At 41.4% G+C, this 17,500-nt stretch overlaps 2 protein-coding genes across 2 annotated transcripts in view; both read left to right on the top strand.

The window, feature by feature from the left end:
- Window positions 1-13,292, top strand: part of LOC135089851 (alpha-(1,6)-fucosyltransferase-like) — a 26,610-nt gene extending 13,318 nt beyond the window's left edge. Inside the window, exons 2-11 of the mRNA XM_063985979.1 lie at window positions 1,148-1,368; window positions 1,798-1,952; window positions 2,588-2,771; window positions 3,384-3,549; window positions 4,308-4,494; window positions 4,757-4,994; window positions 5,555-5,731; window positions 5,969-6,119; window positions 6,714-6,853; window positions 7,431-13,292. Coding sequence (XP_063842049.1) covers window positions 1,913-1,952; window positions 2,588-2,771; window positions 3,384-3,549; window positions 4,308-4,494; window positions 4,757-4,994; window positions 5,555-5,731; window positions 5,969-6,119; window positions 6,714-6,853; window positions 7,431-7,626 — 1,479 coding nt within the window. The 5' untranslated portion in view covers window positions 1,148-1,368; window positions 1,798-1,912 and the 3' untranslated portion in view covers window positions 7,627-13,292. The remainder of the gene's footprint in view (window positions 1-1,147; window positions 1,369-1,797; window positions 1,953-2,587; window positions 2,772-3,383; window positions 3,550-4,307; window positions 4,495-4,756; window positions 4,995-5,554; window positions 5,732-5,968; window positions 6,120-6,713; window positions 6,854-7,430) is intronic.
- Window positions 13,293-17,460: 4,168 nt separating this feature from the next.
- The window catches only part of LOC135089475 (probable serine/threonine-protein kinase nek3), an 11,049-nt gene continuing 11,009 nt past the window's right edge, over window positions 17,461-17,500 (top strand). Inside the window, exon 1 of the mRNA XM_063985055.1 lies at window positions 17,461-17,500. This exon is cut by the window's right edge and continues 197 nt beyond it. Within this exon, the coding sequence (XP_063841125.1) occupies window positions 17,461-17,500 (40 nt within the window).

The following is a 17,500-nucleotide window of genomic DNA, read 5'->3' as shown; positions in this document are numbered from 1 at the left end:
TGTATGTGTGTGTGTGTGTGTGTGTGTGTGTGTGTGTGTGTGTGTGTGTGTGTGTGTGTGTGTTAGCCAGTAAGCATGTCCTGAGTGGGAAAAAAAAAGGAAAACGTTGTGGGTATTTTTTCCTCTCTCTCTCTCTCTCTCTCTCTCTCTCTCTCTCTCTCTCTCTCTCTCTCTCTCTCTCTCTCTCTCTCTCTCTCTCTCTCTCGTCTGAAGCTCGACTTTAACTTTGACGAGAGAGAGAGAGAGAGAGAGAGAGAGAGAGAGAGAGAGAGAGGAACAATTATGCAACACTACCTCTTGTTTCCCTCTTGCCGTTCTCTTTCTCTCTCTCTCTCTCTCTCTCTCTCTAGATCAATTGTAATAGTTTCCTGCTATTTTTATTAAATATTTACCGACTTGTTTTTTTTATTTATTTATTTTTAGCTTGTTATTGTATTTCGATCTTTGCTTCCCCTCCTGTTTTATTTTAATTATTCTGTTTGGTAATATATTCCTTATTTTGCAAACTCGACTTTTTTCCTTTTTTTTCGGTTAAATTTATGTCGAGAGAGAGAGAGAGAGAGAGAGAGAGAGAGAGAGAGAGAGAGAGAGAGAGAGAGAGAGAGAGAGAGAGAGAGAGTTACAAGGTTACAAGGAGTTACAAGGAAGAGAAGTGGTCCAGAAGGCCTTATGACCCATACAGGGGAATACTGAAAGAGACTCAAGCAAGTTAAAAACACATGCCGAGGCGAGATTGAGTCTACAACCAAGGCAACCCTGTCGAGTCGGGTCTTGAACTGCTCTACAGAGTCACTATTGACGACATCTGAGGGAAGCGCATTTCAACGACTGCAGATTTTGTAGGAAAAGGAGTTCCCACAAAGATATCTGTTGTAACGCTTTAGTTCAAATTTGTAGCCATTGTTACGAGTACGCCCCTCACTCAGCTGGAACAAGCACCTGTAGTCCACGTTGTCGGAACCTCGAAGAGAGAGAGAGAGAGAGAGAGAGAGAGAGAGAGAGAGAGAGAGAGAGAGAGAGAGAGAGAGAGAGAGAGAGAGAGAGAGAGAGAGAGAGAGAGAGAGAGAAAACGAAGACGAAGAAGAGCGCATACTTAAACAAATTCAACGTAACCCAACCTAACCTTACCAAACCTGTCTTTCCACAGACGTGAAAGGATGAGGTGGGTGGGGCGGGTTGGGCGTGGCGTGTGGGCGGGGCTCTGGGTATCATCTGGCTGGTGGGCGTGGCTCTCCTGGCTCCCCCCGGCCCCCTCTCCTCCACCAGCGACCCGCACCTGTCTGAACGCCTCCATCGAGCTGTGCAGGAGCTTGATGTCCTTAAGAGACAGAATGATGACATAAGACAAGCCCTGCAGGATTTCACTCAGTAAGTCACATTGGTACACACACACACACACACACACACACACACACACACACACACATGCACACACACACACACACACACTTGCTTTTTTTATGTAAGTTTTAATCTAATAGCAACAAAAAAGTCTGACAATTAAAGTTCCCAAAGAGTATGATTGAAAAGAAAGCCCCAAAATTTTAGAAAGATAATTAAATGGCCTAGTGACGGTGCCAGTTCCCCAAACAGCAATCAAAAAGAGCCCCAAGCATTGATAAAGACTGCCTGACACCTAGCTCTTCGGCACTCACAGGGAGGTGAAGTTACATCCTTGATACCACTAATGTCACCCTTGTTATGTCCCTTACGTCATCCTTGTTACCCCTATACCACTTGACTCACCCATGCCTTGTCCCTGTGCCACCTAAATACCCATCATGTTTGCACTCACAGGCAGGTGAAGTCGCTGAACAGTGATGGGGCAGAGGTGGCAGCCAACACAGTGAAAACCAACAGCAATCCAGCAGTGGTGGCCGAGTTGCAGAGGAAGCTGGAACATGCACAGAGGATGCTGCAGCAGGCTGACGTCACTGCAGAACGCAAGTCAGGTCAGCACCACTTTCATCCTCTCTCTCTCTCTCTCTCTCTCTCTCTCTCTCTCTCTCTCTCTCTCTCTCTCTCTCTCTCTCTCTCTCTCTCTCTCTCTCTCTCTCTCTCTCTCTCTCACTGTCTCTCTCTCTCTCTCTCTCTCACTGTCTTGCTTCCTCATCTTCTATCTCTTTCTCTTTTGTGTAAAGTAGTTTTTTGTCTGTGGAGGAAGTGTAAAGGAATTTTGGCATTTCCGGGAATTGGTTTGGGGAGGTCTGAATGTTAAAAGAATTCTTGGGTCTTAAGTCTGAATATAAAGGATTTTTTTTTTTTAGAGGTGTTGGTGTAAGGGATTGGTCTGTGGAAGCTCACACACACAAGCACGTTTTGTCACTGTCACCACTCCAGGCTCCTCACACTTCAACCCCTCCCTGGAATTTGAGTTAGGTTAGGTTAAGTACAACACCACAAACACTCAAATTTCCCACACAATTATAACCCAAGCACATTTTTTCACCATCGCTCCAGGCTCCTCGGACTTCAACCCTTCCCTGGAATTTCAGTTAGGTTAGTTTAAGTTAAGTACAACACCACAAACACTCAAATTTTCCAACACAATCATAACCCAAACATATTTTTTCCACCATCACTTCAGGCTTCTCAGACTTCACCCCATCCCTGGAGTTTGAGCTGACCAGGAGGCAGGTGGAGAAGGGGGTACAGGAGATGTGGTGGTACACTTGCGACCAACTCCACCAGCTGAGGAAGAAGGTGGAAATGCATACAGAAGCCAAAGAACACATTGATCAAATCCTGGAGGAGGGACTTGACCACACCAGGTAAGTGGAGGAGGTGGGGGGTGATGGGTTGATGGGTGGGTAGGTAGATGAGTGGATAAATAAATAGATAGATTGATTGTTAGGTTGATAGGATAGATAGGTAGATAGATAGATAGATAGATAGATAGAGAGGTACATACATGGATCTGTAGATAGGTAAATAGATAGATATATAGATAAATAGATTGATAAATAGATACATGCATAGCTAGAGTAATAGATGGATACATAGCCCTAACCATCCCAATCATTTTGTGCTGCACCTTCACCACTACTCTCAAAAACACTCTAATTGCAGTTACACACATTTTTAAGAATGTTTCTACGATTCTAGTGACATTAACAAGATTTCTACACTATTAACAGGAGAAACCGTCTTGAGAATCCAGCTAGCCATCTCTGTGGTCTTTGAAAACAGCCATGGTGAAGTTAAACAGGTCTTCAAAGGATGTTTCTATGATTCTAATGACAGATTAACAAAACTTCCTCACTATAGATGGGCGAAGTACTCTTGAGAAACCAGCCTTTGAAAATAAACATGGTGAGAGAGTAAAGCATTCATGAATATGGATAAAACATTCTTAACTTCCCTCCACCCTTTCCTCATCCCAGGGTGATCCAATACGACATGACCAAGCTAAGTAAACTGGATGGTCTGGGCACGTGGAGGGAGCAGGAGGCAGCAGACCTGAGTAATCTTGTCCAGAGAAGGCTACATGACCTCCAGAACCCGCCAGATTGCAGCAAAGCAAAGAAACTTGTGTGCAATCTGAACAAGGTGTGTGTGGAATGTTTGTGTGGTGGTGTAGGTGGTGTGTTGTGGTGCTTGTGTGTTGATGAAAGGTTCTGCAACTTGAATGTGAGGTAGAATACTCTGCTGTTGTCATTTTGCTTGCTTGTTGCTAGAATGCTGTGCTTCCCAAATACGAAATAGAATGTTTTGTTATTTGAATGCTGGGTGAAGTGTTGTGCTGCAGAATATTGATGACTTAATGTATTCTGTGGCCTTGCTTTGTACAAAGTTACTTTACTCCTTGTGGCTTCATCTACTTGTTTCATTTCCCAGGGTGGCTTGGAGGCTCCTCACAGCCACCAAAAACTTCAAACATAACCTTTTCACTGCCAATTAATTACTCCCATAAGCATTTACAACTCCTTAAAACATTTTTTTGTATATTATTGTGTTGTGTTGTCGTGTTACAGGAAAATGCTGAGAAATACAAATACTAGAGTGTGTTGTGATATTATATTGGATTGTGTTGCTGGTAAATGGTTAGGAATACATATACTAGAGTGCAATGTGTTGTGTTGCTATGTTGCAGGAAAAAACACTCACAAATGCACTAAAGTGTATTGTGTTGTGTTGCAAGGATACATACACTAGAATATGTTATACATTTATCAACATACCTATTTGTATTGCAGGAGTGTGGGTACAGCTGTCAGACCCATCTCATGCTATACTTCTACATTGTGGTACCGTGTTGCAAGAAAACACTTACAAACACATTGCTAGATCGTGGTGTTATGTTTTAGGGGTGTGGGTACGGCTGCCAGATTCATCACGTGGTGTACTGCTTCATTGTGGCTTACGGCACCAAGCGAACCCTTATCCTCAAGTCCCGGGGGTGGCGCTACAACAAGAATGGCTGGGAGGACGTGTTTCGACCCCTCAGCGACTCCTGCATCAGCCCCAATGGCAACACCCACTCCCACTGGCCCGGTGAGGCTCCCCTTGGCTTGGCCCTTATTGCTTTGCTGGGGGTTCTCAGGGGCCACAGAAGCTGATCAGGGTTGCTTTTGAGAGTCACTGAAGCTCTTTAGGGTCATTTTTGAGAGTTTATGAATGAGTCTGTGAATGAATAAGCTAATGAATGAATGAATAAGTGAATGAATGAATGAATAAGCAAATGAATAACCAATGAGTAGCTTAAAATCACACACCATACCCCAGACTGACACTAACACCTGTCCATCTCCCACAGGAACCAACGACACACAGGTGCTGGACTTACCAATCATTGACACACTGTCCCAACGGCCGCCCTTCCTGCCACTGGCCATCCCAAAGGACCTGTCAGACCGCCTGACGCGGCTGCACGGGGACCCAGCAGCCTGGTGGGTGGGGCAGTTCCTTAAGTATATGTTGAAGCCGCAGCCCAAGACTCAGGACATGCTGGACAACCTGGCAGAGACACTAGGGTTCCAAAAGCCCATTGTGGGGTGAGTGTTGCTGTAGTTTGGCATGAAGGAAAAAGGGAGAGGAAATGTAGTTGAATAGATGAACAGAAACAAAATAAATGCTGGACAGCCTGGTGGAGATGTTAGGGTTTTATAGCTCAATTGTCAGGTGAAGTCTGGTGTGAAAGAGAATGTATGAATAGATAAATGAAGCTAATGAGATAGGATAAAAGAATTAATAGCCCTTGTCCAGACCCTTCTGTTATCTATCAATCTATTTACCAGGCTGGCAAGCCCACATGGGGCAGCCCAGACAGACCACCACACACACACACACACACACACACACACACACACACACACACACACACACACACACACACACACACACACACACACACACACACACACACACACACACACACACACACACACACACACACACACATCATTCACACTCTTATCCTTAGCCCAGAAAGTTACAGCACCACACTCCTTTCATAACTGAGGGCTGAATTCACACTACAATCTCACACTACACACTCCACAACTGAGAGATCTTGAGTCCACATTACATCCTCTTACTTGACACTCTCTGCTAGGGTCCACGTGAGAAGGACAGACAAGGTGGGGACGGAGGCAGCCTTCCACTCCATTGATGAGTACATGGGCCACGTGGAGAGTTACTTTACCACGCTGAAGATGACGCAGCCTGACGTGGTAAAGAGAGTGTACCTTGCCTCAGACGATCCCACTGTCATCACTGAGGCGCAGAAGAAGTGAGTCTATTTTTAACTTAGCAATAGTGTCAGAGTTGCAACAGAGACTGGGGAAATTAATCAAGTATCTTGAACACATTAAAGGGAAGAAGAGGATTGGTGTTAGAGAATAGTAGAATGATTGTGCATGATAGAAGTGAACAGAGAGCAGTTTTAAGTGTCTGAGGAATGATACAGCACTCATAAAACGCATACTTACACACATACATACTGACTTCTTGCTTTCCCTCCTACCAGGTTCCCAGACTACACATTCATTGGGGACTCAAACATAGCACGGACGGCGGCGGTGGCCACACGCTACACAGATGCCTCCCTCAAGGGCATTATAGCTGATGTGCACTTCCTCTCCCTCACCGATCACCTCGTGTGCACCTTTTCGTCACAGGTGAGGCCGAGGGGAGGGACCTGTGTTCTGAAAAAGCTCTGCTCTCTCACCACCACTGTTCTTAAAGGCCACTGAAATAATTAGCTGGGTTCTTAAAAGAGTGTTTTTCCTGTTGATAATGTAGAAATCTTGTTCATGAGTCAGTAGAACTTTAAAAACAAACTTAAAAACCTGAATAACTTCAACTACAACCTTTTGAATATAGTGGAGGTGTAGTGCAATTCAGAATATGGTGTATCTAGTTAACACCCACACTAGTACAACTTTCTTCCTCCCTCAGGTACCTATCAGAAGCAAATGTGTTTAGTTAACTCCCAGGGGAAGGCAAATGTGTTTACTTAATTCCCACACCAATATGCCTGTCTCTCTCTTCCTCCATCAGGCACCTATCAGAAGCAGATGTCTAGCTGCCTCCCTCAATACTACATCCTATCTTTCTTCATCCCTCAGGTGTTTAGGAAAAGCCAGTGTCTCCCATTTCCAATACCAGTACCCATGCTTCTCTTTCTCCCTCAGGTACCTATCAGAAGCCAGTGTCTCCCACCTTTCACACCATTACTCATGCCCCTCTCTCTCTCTCTCTCTTTCCGCCAGGTGTGTCGCATTGCATATGAAATCATGCAGAGCTTCCATCCTGACGCTTCTGGTTTCTTCCGCTCCCTTGACGACATCTACTACTACGGGGGACAGAATGCCCACAACCAGAGAGTGCGCTTCCCTCACACCCCCCGCAGGTAACACACACACTCACTCATTCACTCACTCACTCACTCACTCATATACACACACACACACACACACACACACACACACACACACACACACACACACACACACACACACACACACACACACACACACACACACACATTCACACATTCACTCACTCACTCGCTCATTTTCTCACTCTCACACACACACATACACTTGTTAAGCATCAATGAGTCATTATTGAGGGGATAAGGTACAGGTAAGTCTGGTTAATGATTTGGTAATTTTTTTTTTGGAGAATCTTACTACTTAGAAACACGAAATCTGCTTTTGTAAATGAGGAAAAATGAACAAAAAATCATTCTAGTTATACCTGGAGACTCACAAAACCAAAAAAAAAGAAGACAACAAAAAACCTACCAAACCAAACAAAAAAATAAATACCAAACAAACACCAAAAAAAAAACACAAAAAAAACTTACCCAGACAAACAAACCATCCCAGAACCTTACCAGATTGACCCATACCAACTGTCCTACCCTTCCCAACCTCCCCAAACCGTCCCATTCTTTCCCAAACCGTCCCATTCCCTCCCCTCAGATCTGATGAACTCTCGCTCATTCCCGGGGACATTGTGGGCATCGCTGGGAACCACTGGGATGGTTACTCAAAAGGCATGAACAGACGCACGAGGCAGAACGGCCTTTACCCATCATACAAGGTGGAGGAGGTGGTGGACATTGCTGATTTTCCCATCTACGCCGACAACCAGAACCAGAAAGGAAGAGGAGCATAAATGTGTGTTTTTTATTTGTGTGTGTGTGTGTGTGTGTGTGTGTATAGGTAGTTGTTTTGTTAGTCTTTTTTTTTTGTTTTTGTTTTTTTGTTTGTGTCTGTGTGTACGTGTGGGTTTTTCATTAATTTTCATGGTTTGTTTCTTATTTTTTTTGTTTTTTTATTTTTTTTATTTTTTTATTTATTCATTTTTGCATTTTTTCATTCTTTTTCCTCTCATATTTTTCATGTTTCTGACTCTTTTTTTCTTTTTTTTGTTGTGGCCTTATATATTTTACTTTTCTGTGTGTGTTTTAGTTATTTATTACTATTATCTCTTTTTTTATGTAGGGATGTGAAAGATTTGTAAGTAGGAAAAAATATAAGTAAATAGTTCATATGAGGACCTTAAAATGACTACTACTACTACTACTACTACTACTACTACTACTACTACTACTACTACTACTACTACTACTACTACTACTACTTCTACTACAAATACTGCATCAAGAGTATACATACCTCACTGGAAGATAATACATGCAGTTATTTTCATCTTACGTATAATAATTGAAGCATATTCATTAATTTGTAGTTTTCCTGCTTCTTGTGTTTGTATATATGTAAATGTGTAATAATTATTTTCTGTATTTAATTCTGTGTCAGTATTTCACGTTTTCTTTGTTGTTTCAGCCGTGGAGTTTGAGAGGCATACAATTCTATATATTACAGTACAATATTGCATGGTTAGTAAGACATTGCTGTAGCCTAATTTATAGAAAGTTGAATTGTTTACCTTCTTGTTGATTTGAGTGAATCCAGTGAAGAATGGATGAACGTAGAGAGAGAGAGAGAGAGAGAGAGAGAGAGAGAGAGAGAGAGAGAGAGAGAGAGAGAGAGAGAGAGAGAGAAAGTGTGAAAGAGAGGGTTGCAGAGAGGGAGAGAGAGAGAGAGTGATACATTTTAACAAGTAACTAATGCAATACTCTTTTCAAAGCATCTATAATTTAACGAGAAACCAAGTTAATTATTAATATACGTATCAAAACTAAAAATTAACATTTGGGTTTGGTTTGCCCCACGTAGAGAGTGACAAACCCAAAATAACTTACCTTACGAGGCTCTTGACTTTTCACTCCTACAGGGTGACCCAAAAGTCTAGACACTTCAGTTCATGTCCAGTCTTTTGGGTCACTTCTAGAATGTCGACACTCTTGCCAAAATGTCCTGAGGTTTGTTTGCAGTGGAGCATTTGTTGGTGTACTCAGGGTAGAAACTGCTGCAGATTATGAAGAAGGAGTAGGAGGAGGAGAAGGTAGATACCGTCGCAAATTATGAAGTAGTAGGAGGAGAGGAGTAGTTATAAGAATTACTGTGAAATTTTAAATGCAAGAGTTTAAGGAGAAGAAGGAGGAGAAGAAAGAGGAGGAGGAGGAGGATGCGTGGAAAGAGCAGAGGAGTACTTATAAATATTACTGTGACATTTTAAAGAGCAGGGAGTGAAGGAGAAGAAGAAAGTGTGGAAGGAGGAGGAGGAGAACAATAGATATTATATAGATATTTTAAGGTGAGAAGAGAAGGAGCAGTAGGAGGAGGAGGAGGAAGAGAAAGAAGAGAAATGGGAGCAAGTAGAGGCTAGGTATAGTAGCAACAAGGAAGAATTTAATAGGAATGATCAGTTAGAAGAAGAAGAAGAGGAAGAAGAAGGAGGAAGCTAGATATAAAAGTTCCAAGAAAGTGTTTGAAAATGAAATATCAAGACAGGGAGAAGGAAAAAGAGGTGGAGGAGAAGTAGAAACCGTAAGAGGAAGAAGAGATACAAAATAGAAAGAAAAGTATGTGAAAATGGAAACCTCGCTCTAAAGGGACTGTAAAAGAAAAAAAAATATGGAGCATGTATCAATATTATCAATGTGAGGTCCTGCCATTGATGTGCTGGGAGAAACAAATGTGGCATTCTTTTATTCACTGCAAATTGTTCTTATTTTCCAAGGTGCAGTTACTGGTGTTTGTTAATGTTCCGTCACCGTGTCGATCACTCTGTGTTGTGAAAAATCATGCACTCCCATCATCCCCTTTCCCCCCAACAAACATTTTTACCATTTGTCTGTGCTGGGGAATGTGAGGAGTAGAGAAGTATGGGCCTGTAAAAATGGTTATTTATATTCAGGAATTAAGCAACATACCACACTCCCTTCCCCCACAAACTCTTCTTCCCCAGTTGACCGTGCAGGGAAGTGCTCTGTCATGTTATAAGGGTGGCTGAGATTAGCAGAGGCTGGAAAAGATGGTTAATCATGGTTAGCTGTGTCCAGAAGTCAACTACCACACTCCCCTTCCCATCAAGCCATTTTTAACAGCTGTCCACGTTTGTTTTGTCGTATTACGAGGGTGGAAGGGAGGAGTGAAGGAGTGTGGGTCTCTAGTAAGTGGTTGGTCATGTTCAGAATTCAAGCAACGTACCGTACTCTCTTCCTCTGTAGCGGGATTCAGGTTAGAAATAGGGAAGAATAACACTCATATCTCCATGTATACATATGCAACATTGTATTGAGTACATTGTCCAAGAGAGTTTGTTAGGTATAGAGACACAACTTTCCTTCCACAGAACGCCAAATATGTCACAAAAAAAACAAAAATGCATCTTTCAGTGTCATAAAATTTTGCTGTTATCTTGCCCCTTTAGCCCCCCAAAAAATACAGAAACATGCTCAAAAAAATCACATTTCGAACCATAATAACAATTCACAGTACCATTTTCTCTACAGGTTTAATTTTGATACGTTTACAGACCCACACACATCCATACAAACCACTGGCATAATTCAACAGTCCCCCCAGAGAGAAACATTGAATTGAAGCCCTTATGAATATATATACTAATGAGTCGATTTTTGACTGTCAGTGCATCTGGGAATAAACAATGTGTATAAAGATGAATGTACATATGTAAATAAGAACCAGTTACTCAGTGTTTCCCTCCACCTGTCAGTCAAGGGTCCCCTCCATTAAGCCGTTAGCAGCCAGTTACAAGTTATATCACAGTCATCACGGTTATTAGTTGTTATTTACACACGTTTCAGAAGCCCCAGTTAGTGTGATGCAGGTGATGTGAAAGTTGGTGTTCTTTTCACTCATTTTCACTTTTTTTCCTAGTTACCGGTCATTTCTTCCACACGTCTCGGGAAAACATGCCACTTCAGAAAACCCGGCTGGTTTGGATACAGGTTGTAATGCTAGTTTTGTGCTGTTTTTGTTGTATTTTGCATTTTTTTTTTTTTTTTTGGTGTGCTGTTGCATTTTACTTGTGATTACTTGAATGTCCCCAGTTGATTTTTTAAAGCTTGTGGCTGTTTTTTTTTTTTTTAAAGATTCATGAGTAGAAAGAATGTGCATTGTTCTTTTTATAATGACTTGCTTTATTTATTTATTTTTTATGTTATTGATTGATTTTTTAAAGATTTGCCAGTAAGTGTGTCTTTACAATTCACAAGTCAGAGAGATTTTTACGTGCAGTGTTTTTTTTTTTTTTCTCTTATTACGAATGATGGGTGATACATTACTCATGACTGAAATGACTTGTATGGTATTCTTTTTATTATGAATTGTGTCTGAAGGGTTTAAATGATGAGTGTAATTATGGAAGGACCTTCTGTTTAACTTCTATATCTATTTATGCAGAAGAAATCATGTTTATGTACCTTTGATATTTAAAAATCCATCTCTGTTTTAGCATATAAGCATAAAAAAAAAACACTAAATTTTGTCATATACTAGCTGGGGTTTCATATAAGTAAGACAATTCATGTTGACTTCAATATTTCAGAACTCAAGCCTGTACTGTGTCTCTTCAGTTCTTTGTCTCTTGTTGAATATTATAAAGATATGATATATGCAGTGACTTCAACTTTAGGTCTCTGTTCTTAAATGTTCCAGTGCTTTTTCTCATTTCCTGACCATTAACAGGCTCAAGTGGAAGGTACTGAGGTTTTCAAGGGTGTTTTTGTGACTCCAGTGATAGTTTAACAGGCTGTAGTGAGAGGTAGGGTTTCCAAGGGTGTTTTCAAGGTTCTAGTGCTAATTGTCGTGGGTTTTCAAGTGTTTTTGTGATTCAAGTGGTAGTTTAACATTTTTTTGGAAGTTATTGGGAGTTTTTAATATTCTAGTGCTATTTATTATTGGGGGTTTTCAAGGATGTTTTTTTGTGATTCTAGTGCTAGTTTAACATAGTAGTGGAAGCTACTGGGATTTTTCAGGGTGTTTTCATGATCCTAGTGATAGTTTAACAGGCTGTCAGGGAAGTTATTAGGGTTTTTCAGGGTGTTTTCATAATCCTAGTGCTAGTTTAACAGGCTGTCGTGGAAGTTATTAGGGTTTTCAAGGGCGTTTTCATGATTCTAGTAATAGTATAACAAGCATATCACATCACCAAATGTAAAAAAAAAAAAAAAAAAAAAAAACACCCAGGAGAACCTCATTGTCTACATGGCCTTTCAAAAACAACAGTGATGAGAGAACCAAACATTTAAAAACACTGACCCTCAAACATCTTAAACTACCTTCAACTTTTCTAAGCATACATGGGCTAGACATCTGTGATTGCCATTTACTGTACATACGAGGTTAAACGACCATCCCTAACGAGTGCTAACTACCTGGGAGGACGGCAGGTAGGCTCTTTTGTATTTAGTGAACCATGTGTGATAGCATGGACCGGTGGGCATAATGTGTTTGTGTTCGGTGTAAGTGACCCCTCGGCGATCGTTGTATTGGAGTGTTGTATACTCAGGAAAGAGAGAGGAGAGGAGGAGGAGAAAAGTAGTAAAACAGGAAAGGAGAGGAAGAGAAAACTACTAAGAGAGTAAAGGAGAGGTGGATAAAATTAGTAAATGTGAGAGAGAGGAAAGGAGAGGAGGAGGAGGAGGAGGAGGAGAGGAAACTAGTGAGAGGAAAGAAGAGGAAAAGGAAGCTAGTAAGTGTAAGAGAGAGGAAAGGAGATGAGGAGAAAACTAGTGAGAGAGGAAAGGAGAGGAAGATAAAACAAGTAAAAGAGAGGGAAGGAGAGAAACAAAGCTAGTAAGTGTAAGAGAAAGGAAAGGAGAGGAAGACAAGATTATTAAGTGTTTCTCAACCTCAGAAATGTTATATTAATGGAAGTTGATGAAGGAGAGGCTGGGAAAGGCAGTGTCCCTCATCTCAGAAGCAGGAATTTACTGGAAAGGAGGAGAGAAGATATGTAAATGTTTCTCATCTTGGAAATGTTAATTGCAGAAGGAAAGAGAGAGAAAAGGAGAGAAAGAGAAGATAAGTAAGTGTTTCTCATCTCAAGTCTTACATTTAGCTGAAGTTTCCTTAAGAGAGCAGCTGAGAAAACTTGCAATATTCTCTCTTAAGTCATATACAGATTACCTGAAGGGAGAGGATGAGAAAATAAGCATTCCTTGTCTCTCAGTCTTCACATACACCTGGAGTTTGCTTGAGGGGAAGGCTGAGTGGGAGGGAAGCAAGTTATCCTGGTCTTGATTATATATTCAGTAAAGTAATGGATGGACTGAAAGGACAGGCTGGGTGGGATGCAGTTCTTGGTGTTCCGAGTCATGATAACCAAACGTGACATTCCTGTTTTATATTCAAAGACTGAAGTGTTGTACGTACCAGTTGCACTCGAATAAAAGAGAGAAAGTCGTTGTGGCTTCTGTTGTTACCTTCTGTTTTATTATCATTGTTATTGATTGTGTGTGTGTGTGTGTGTGTGTGTGTGTGTGTGTATTAGGGGGCCTTGTCTGAGCTGTCCTGTATGGGACTGCTGGCCTGGTTTATTGGTAGAGAGATTATCATTATCATTTATTTATTTTTCTCTGTAATAATTGTATGGCTATATTTGTTTCTTATTTACAGATACATGTGATAGGTAGGTAAAGGCAGGCATGTTTTGTACAGGGCTGCCACGTGTAGGTCTGGTGGCTTCCTGCAGCTTCCCTGATGTTCTTAATCTGCTTTCAGGAAATGTAAGATTAGATCATGAATTAAGATAAAAGTCAGCGAAAATGTTACACACTATAATTGATGAAACTAGAACCTTACAACTATATATGACAATCCCAGTACCTGTAACAGATAAATATATACACATCTGCAGTCCATATAACAGATAGATAGAGATAGATAGATAGATCATAGACTACAAGCCATAACTAAACTAGAACCTTCAAACTATATACGTGGCAACCTCAGTACCTACACACACACACACACACACAGGTTCCCTTCAAGTGGATAGTGATGGTCGAGACAAAAGCATTATTCTTTCACCACCCAGGCATTCTTTAAGGTCACCGCCACCATCACCACGCCACACAGAGCATGATAGTGAATGGTCAATGCTTTCAGATTTTAAACACTTTCCTTGCTTCTCTCTCTCTCTCTCTCTCTCTCTCTCTCTCAACCTTGATCACGTGGACATTTTTTGATACATGTGTTATCTTATTTTTTTCTTCTCTCTTTCTTGTTCTACTTTTCCTTTCCTTTTTCTTTCTTTCTGTTTTTAAGGGTAAATTTTCATTGATTCTCTTTCCTCACCTTTCTCCTTTTCATTTCTTTCTATATATTTTTTCCTTTGTGTCTCCTCTTTCTTTTTTATCCAGTCACTTTTTTTTCGGTTTTTCCTTTTCTCACCCCCTTCCTTTCTTCTCTCTTATCCCTTTTCCTCTTTCTTTTTTCTTTGTCTCTCTCTCTTCTCCCTTCTCTCTTTCCCATTCTCTTCCTTTCCTTATCCAAAGTTTACGCAAGATTTCTTTTTTTAATTTCATTTTTATCCATTTATTTAATTTTCTAGTCAACTTTCCATCATCCTCACATCAAATAATAAAAAAATAACAGTTAGGGGTTAAATTTAGGCACTCTGCATCCTCTGGGCGTGATGGAGTGTCTGGGAGTGCTTAGGAGTACCTCAGATGGGCGTGGCGATGGCACTGACCTGGCTACGGTGCCTTAACCTCAGTGCCTTCAGTGTCTTGACGTGCATGTACATTTCACGGACACTGGTCACTCACTGCACGGGAGGGAAGGCGTGCAACGGAACTTAGGATGAAGGGGAGAGGGAGGGGAAGGTCTCTTTCTCTCTCTCTCTCTCTCTCTCTCTCTCTGGTCAGTGTCAGCATCATTTCGTTTTTTTTTTTTGTGTGTGTGTTATTGTTTGTCATCTTCGTGTTGTTCTTTTTTTTCATTTCATTATCTTCGTCTTCTTGTTATCGTTTTTTTTTTTATTAATTTTTGTATTTTCTCCTCCTATTGGCCAGTTCTTTGTCTTTTCTTGTTCTTGCTTTTGCTGTTCTTCGTCGTTCACTTTCTCCTCTTCTTTTTTTCATCTTATTCTTCGTCTTCGCTTACGCTAGTTCATATTTTTGTCATCATCGTCCTCTTTCTCATCTATGTTTTCATCTTATTCCTTCTGTCATCTTCATCATCATCATCTTTCTCCTCCCCCTTCTCCTCCTCCTCCTCCTCCTCCTCTTACCGCTCATAACTCGCTTCAAGCTATACGAAAGATTTCTCCTCTACCCTTCCCTCCCTCTGACCCCCCCTCCCACGACCACCACCACCACCACCACCACCACCACACTCATCTCTCACAATTAACTCAAGAAGAAGAATGGGTGGGAAGACAGAACGTCCACCAGTTGCAGTTTATCATCATTGCAGGAACTGAACTTGCCAATAATTAGACAAGTGTGATGCGAAGGTAGAGTCACTTGAGGCTGGAGCAGGGAGGAAGAGAGATAAAAAGGGAGAGTATATATAAAGGAGATGAAAAGGAAAAAAGGAGAGGAAAGGGAATGAGTGGAAATCTGTCTGTTTGTCTGTTTGTCTGTGGGTTGTACTTGTAGGTTTGTTTATTATTATGATTTATTATTAATTGTTGTTGTTGTTGTTGCTGTCTTCTATTATCTTCAATTTACTCCACTATTTCGTCTTTTATAACCTACTTATATCTCTTATTCTTCTCCTTATCCTCTCTACCTGTCTTCTCTTGCCTTCATTCTACTGTTTTATTTATTTCCCTCTTGCTTCACAGTTTCCAGCTTACAAGATTACTAACGTCACTCATCTATCCACTCACATTCATTCATTCATTCATTCACTCATTCATTCAGTTACTCAAGTGTCATCTTCACTCCTTTCCCCTTCGTTTCCCCTTCGTGTGCCAAGTCAAGGTAACTCCAGGTCTTTCCTCTCCCTTTCCCCTCTTTTTCCCCTTCCCGTACTCACCTGGTGGCGGAAATAAGACTCACCTGCATTACCTGAGGACTGTCATTTGTAAAGGTATGGGAGATTGACCTAGTTATTGGGTCATCTCTCTCTCTCTCTCTCTCTCTCTCTCTCTCTCTCTCTCTCTCTCTCTCTCTCTCTCTCTCTCTCTCTCTCTCTCTCTCTCTCTCTCTCTCTCTCTCTCCATTACGTAAAGTTAGGCAAGGCGTTTTGGATGGCAGGGCTTGTGGGCTTGTGATCTCGTGTCTGTCTGTCTGTTTGTCTGTTTGTTTGTTTGTTTGTTCGAGTGTCTTTCTATGTGTGTATCTGTTTTTTTTCTTGTATTTTTTTTTATTTTATTGCTCATGTGTTCGTGTGTTTGTGTGTTTGTGTGTTCATCTTATTTTCTTGCTCGTATTTCCTTCATATGTGTTCGTATGTAAATCTTTTGTTTCGTTTTTTTTTTTTTTTGTTTCGTGTGTTGGCGTCTGTTATTTTCGTGTGTGTGTGCGTGTGTGTGTGTGTGTTTTCCCTTCTCCATCCTTCCCTCCTCTCTTTCCTTTCTGCTTGTGTATCCTTTTTCTCTTCCTTACTTCTCTCCTTCCCATCCTCTCTCCCTTCTACCTACCTTTCCTTTGCTATTTTCCACATGTACCTTTCCTTTCTTCCTCCTTCCCTCCTTTCCTCCTTTCTATCCTAAACTCCTCTCCACCTTTCCTTCCTTTCTATCCCTTCTGCCTTCTGTCCACCTTTCCTTCCTTCCTATCCTATTTGCTGCCTATCCACCTTTCTTTCCTTACTTTCCTGCCTCCCTCGTGTCCGCCCTTCCTCGAGGTTCACGCTTGTCATCTGTTATTGACAAGCAGAGAAAAAATGGCGTCTCAAGGTCGTTTAGAGAGAAGTGAATGCTTAGGATGCGCATGTATGTGACGGAGGAGGAGGAGGAGGAGGAGGAGGAGGAGTAGAAGTAGTGGGATGAGGAGGAGAAGCAGAAGAAGAAAAGGGAAAGAAGATAAAGAAGGTGGAGAAGGATGGGGAGGAGGAAGACTAGAAGAAGGAGAAGTAGAAGGAGAAGGAGGAAAACTAGAAGAATTAACAAAGAAGATGAATAGAAAACATTACAAGAATAACCCCCCCAAAAAAAATAAATAAATAAAAGCAAGAAGATACCACAAAAAGAACAGGAATAGGAAAGAGAAAGAAAATAAGAATACTGAACAGCAGAAGGAAGAAAAAGAAAGGAAGAGAAAGAGACGAGACAGACGAGAGAGAGGAGAAAGATAGAAAGACACTAATTGAACTGCAGAGGGAAAGAGACAAAAACAGACATAGAGAGAGAGAGAAAGATAAAAAGAGAGAGAGAGAGAGAGAGAGAACAGAAAGAGAAGGCTAAGAAAGACAATGAACTACAAAAAGAAAAAGAGAGACAAGACACATGCAAGAGAGAGAGAGAGAGAGAGAGAGAGAGAGAGAGAGAGAGAGACCAGCGTGAAGTATATAAGGCAAGCCACACGCTGGACGGCCCTCACAGATCACCCAGACGCAGAATGAGAAAGTGCTCTTGGTTTCCCTCGCTCCCTTCAGTCACTCCACCGTGCCCTGCGTGATGAGACTTGCCAGCACCGCCCCTGCACTACTCCAGCTGC

Source organism: Scylla paramamosain, chromosome 33 (genome assembly GCF_035594125.1).
Source record: "Scylla paramamosain isolate STU-SP2022 chromosome 33, ASM3559412v1, whole genome shotgun sequence".
In the NCBI taxonomy this organism is placed as follows: domain Eukaryota; kingdom Metazoa; phylum Arthropoda; class Malacostraca; order Decapoda; family Portunidae; genus Scylla; species Scylla paramamosain.
The sequence above is the reverse complement of the archived record's forward strand: the minus strand, read 5'-3'. Positions and strand labels throughout refer to the sequence as shown.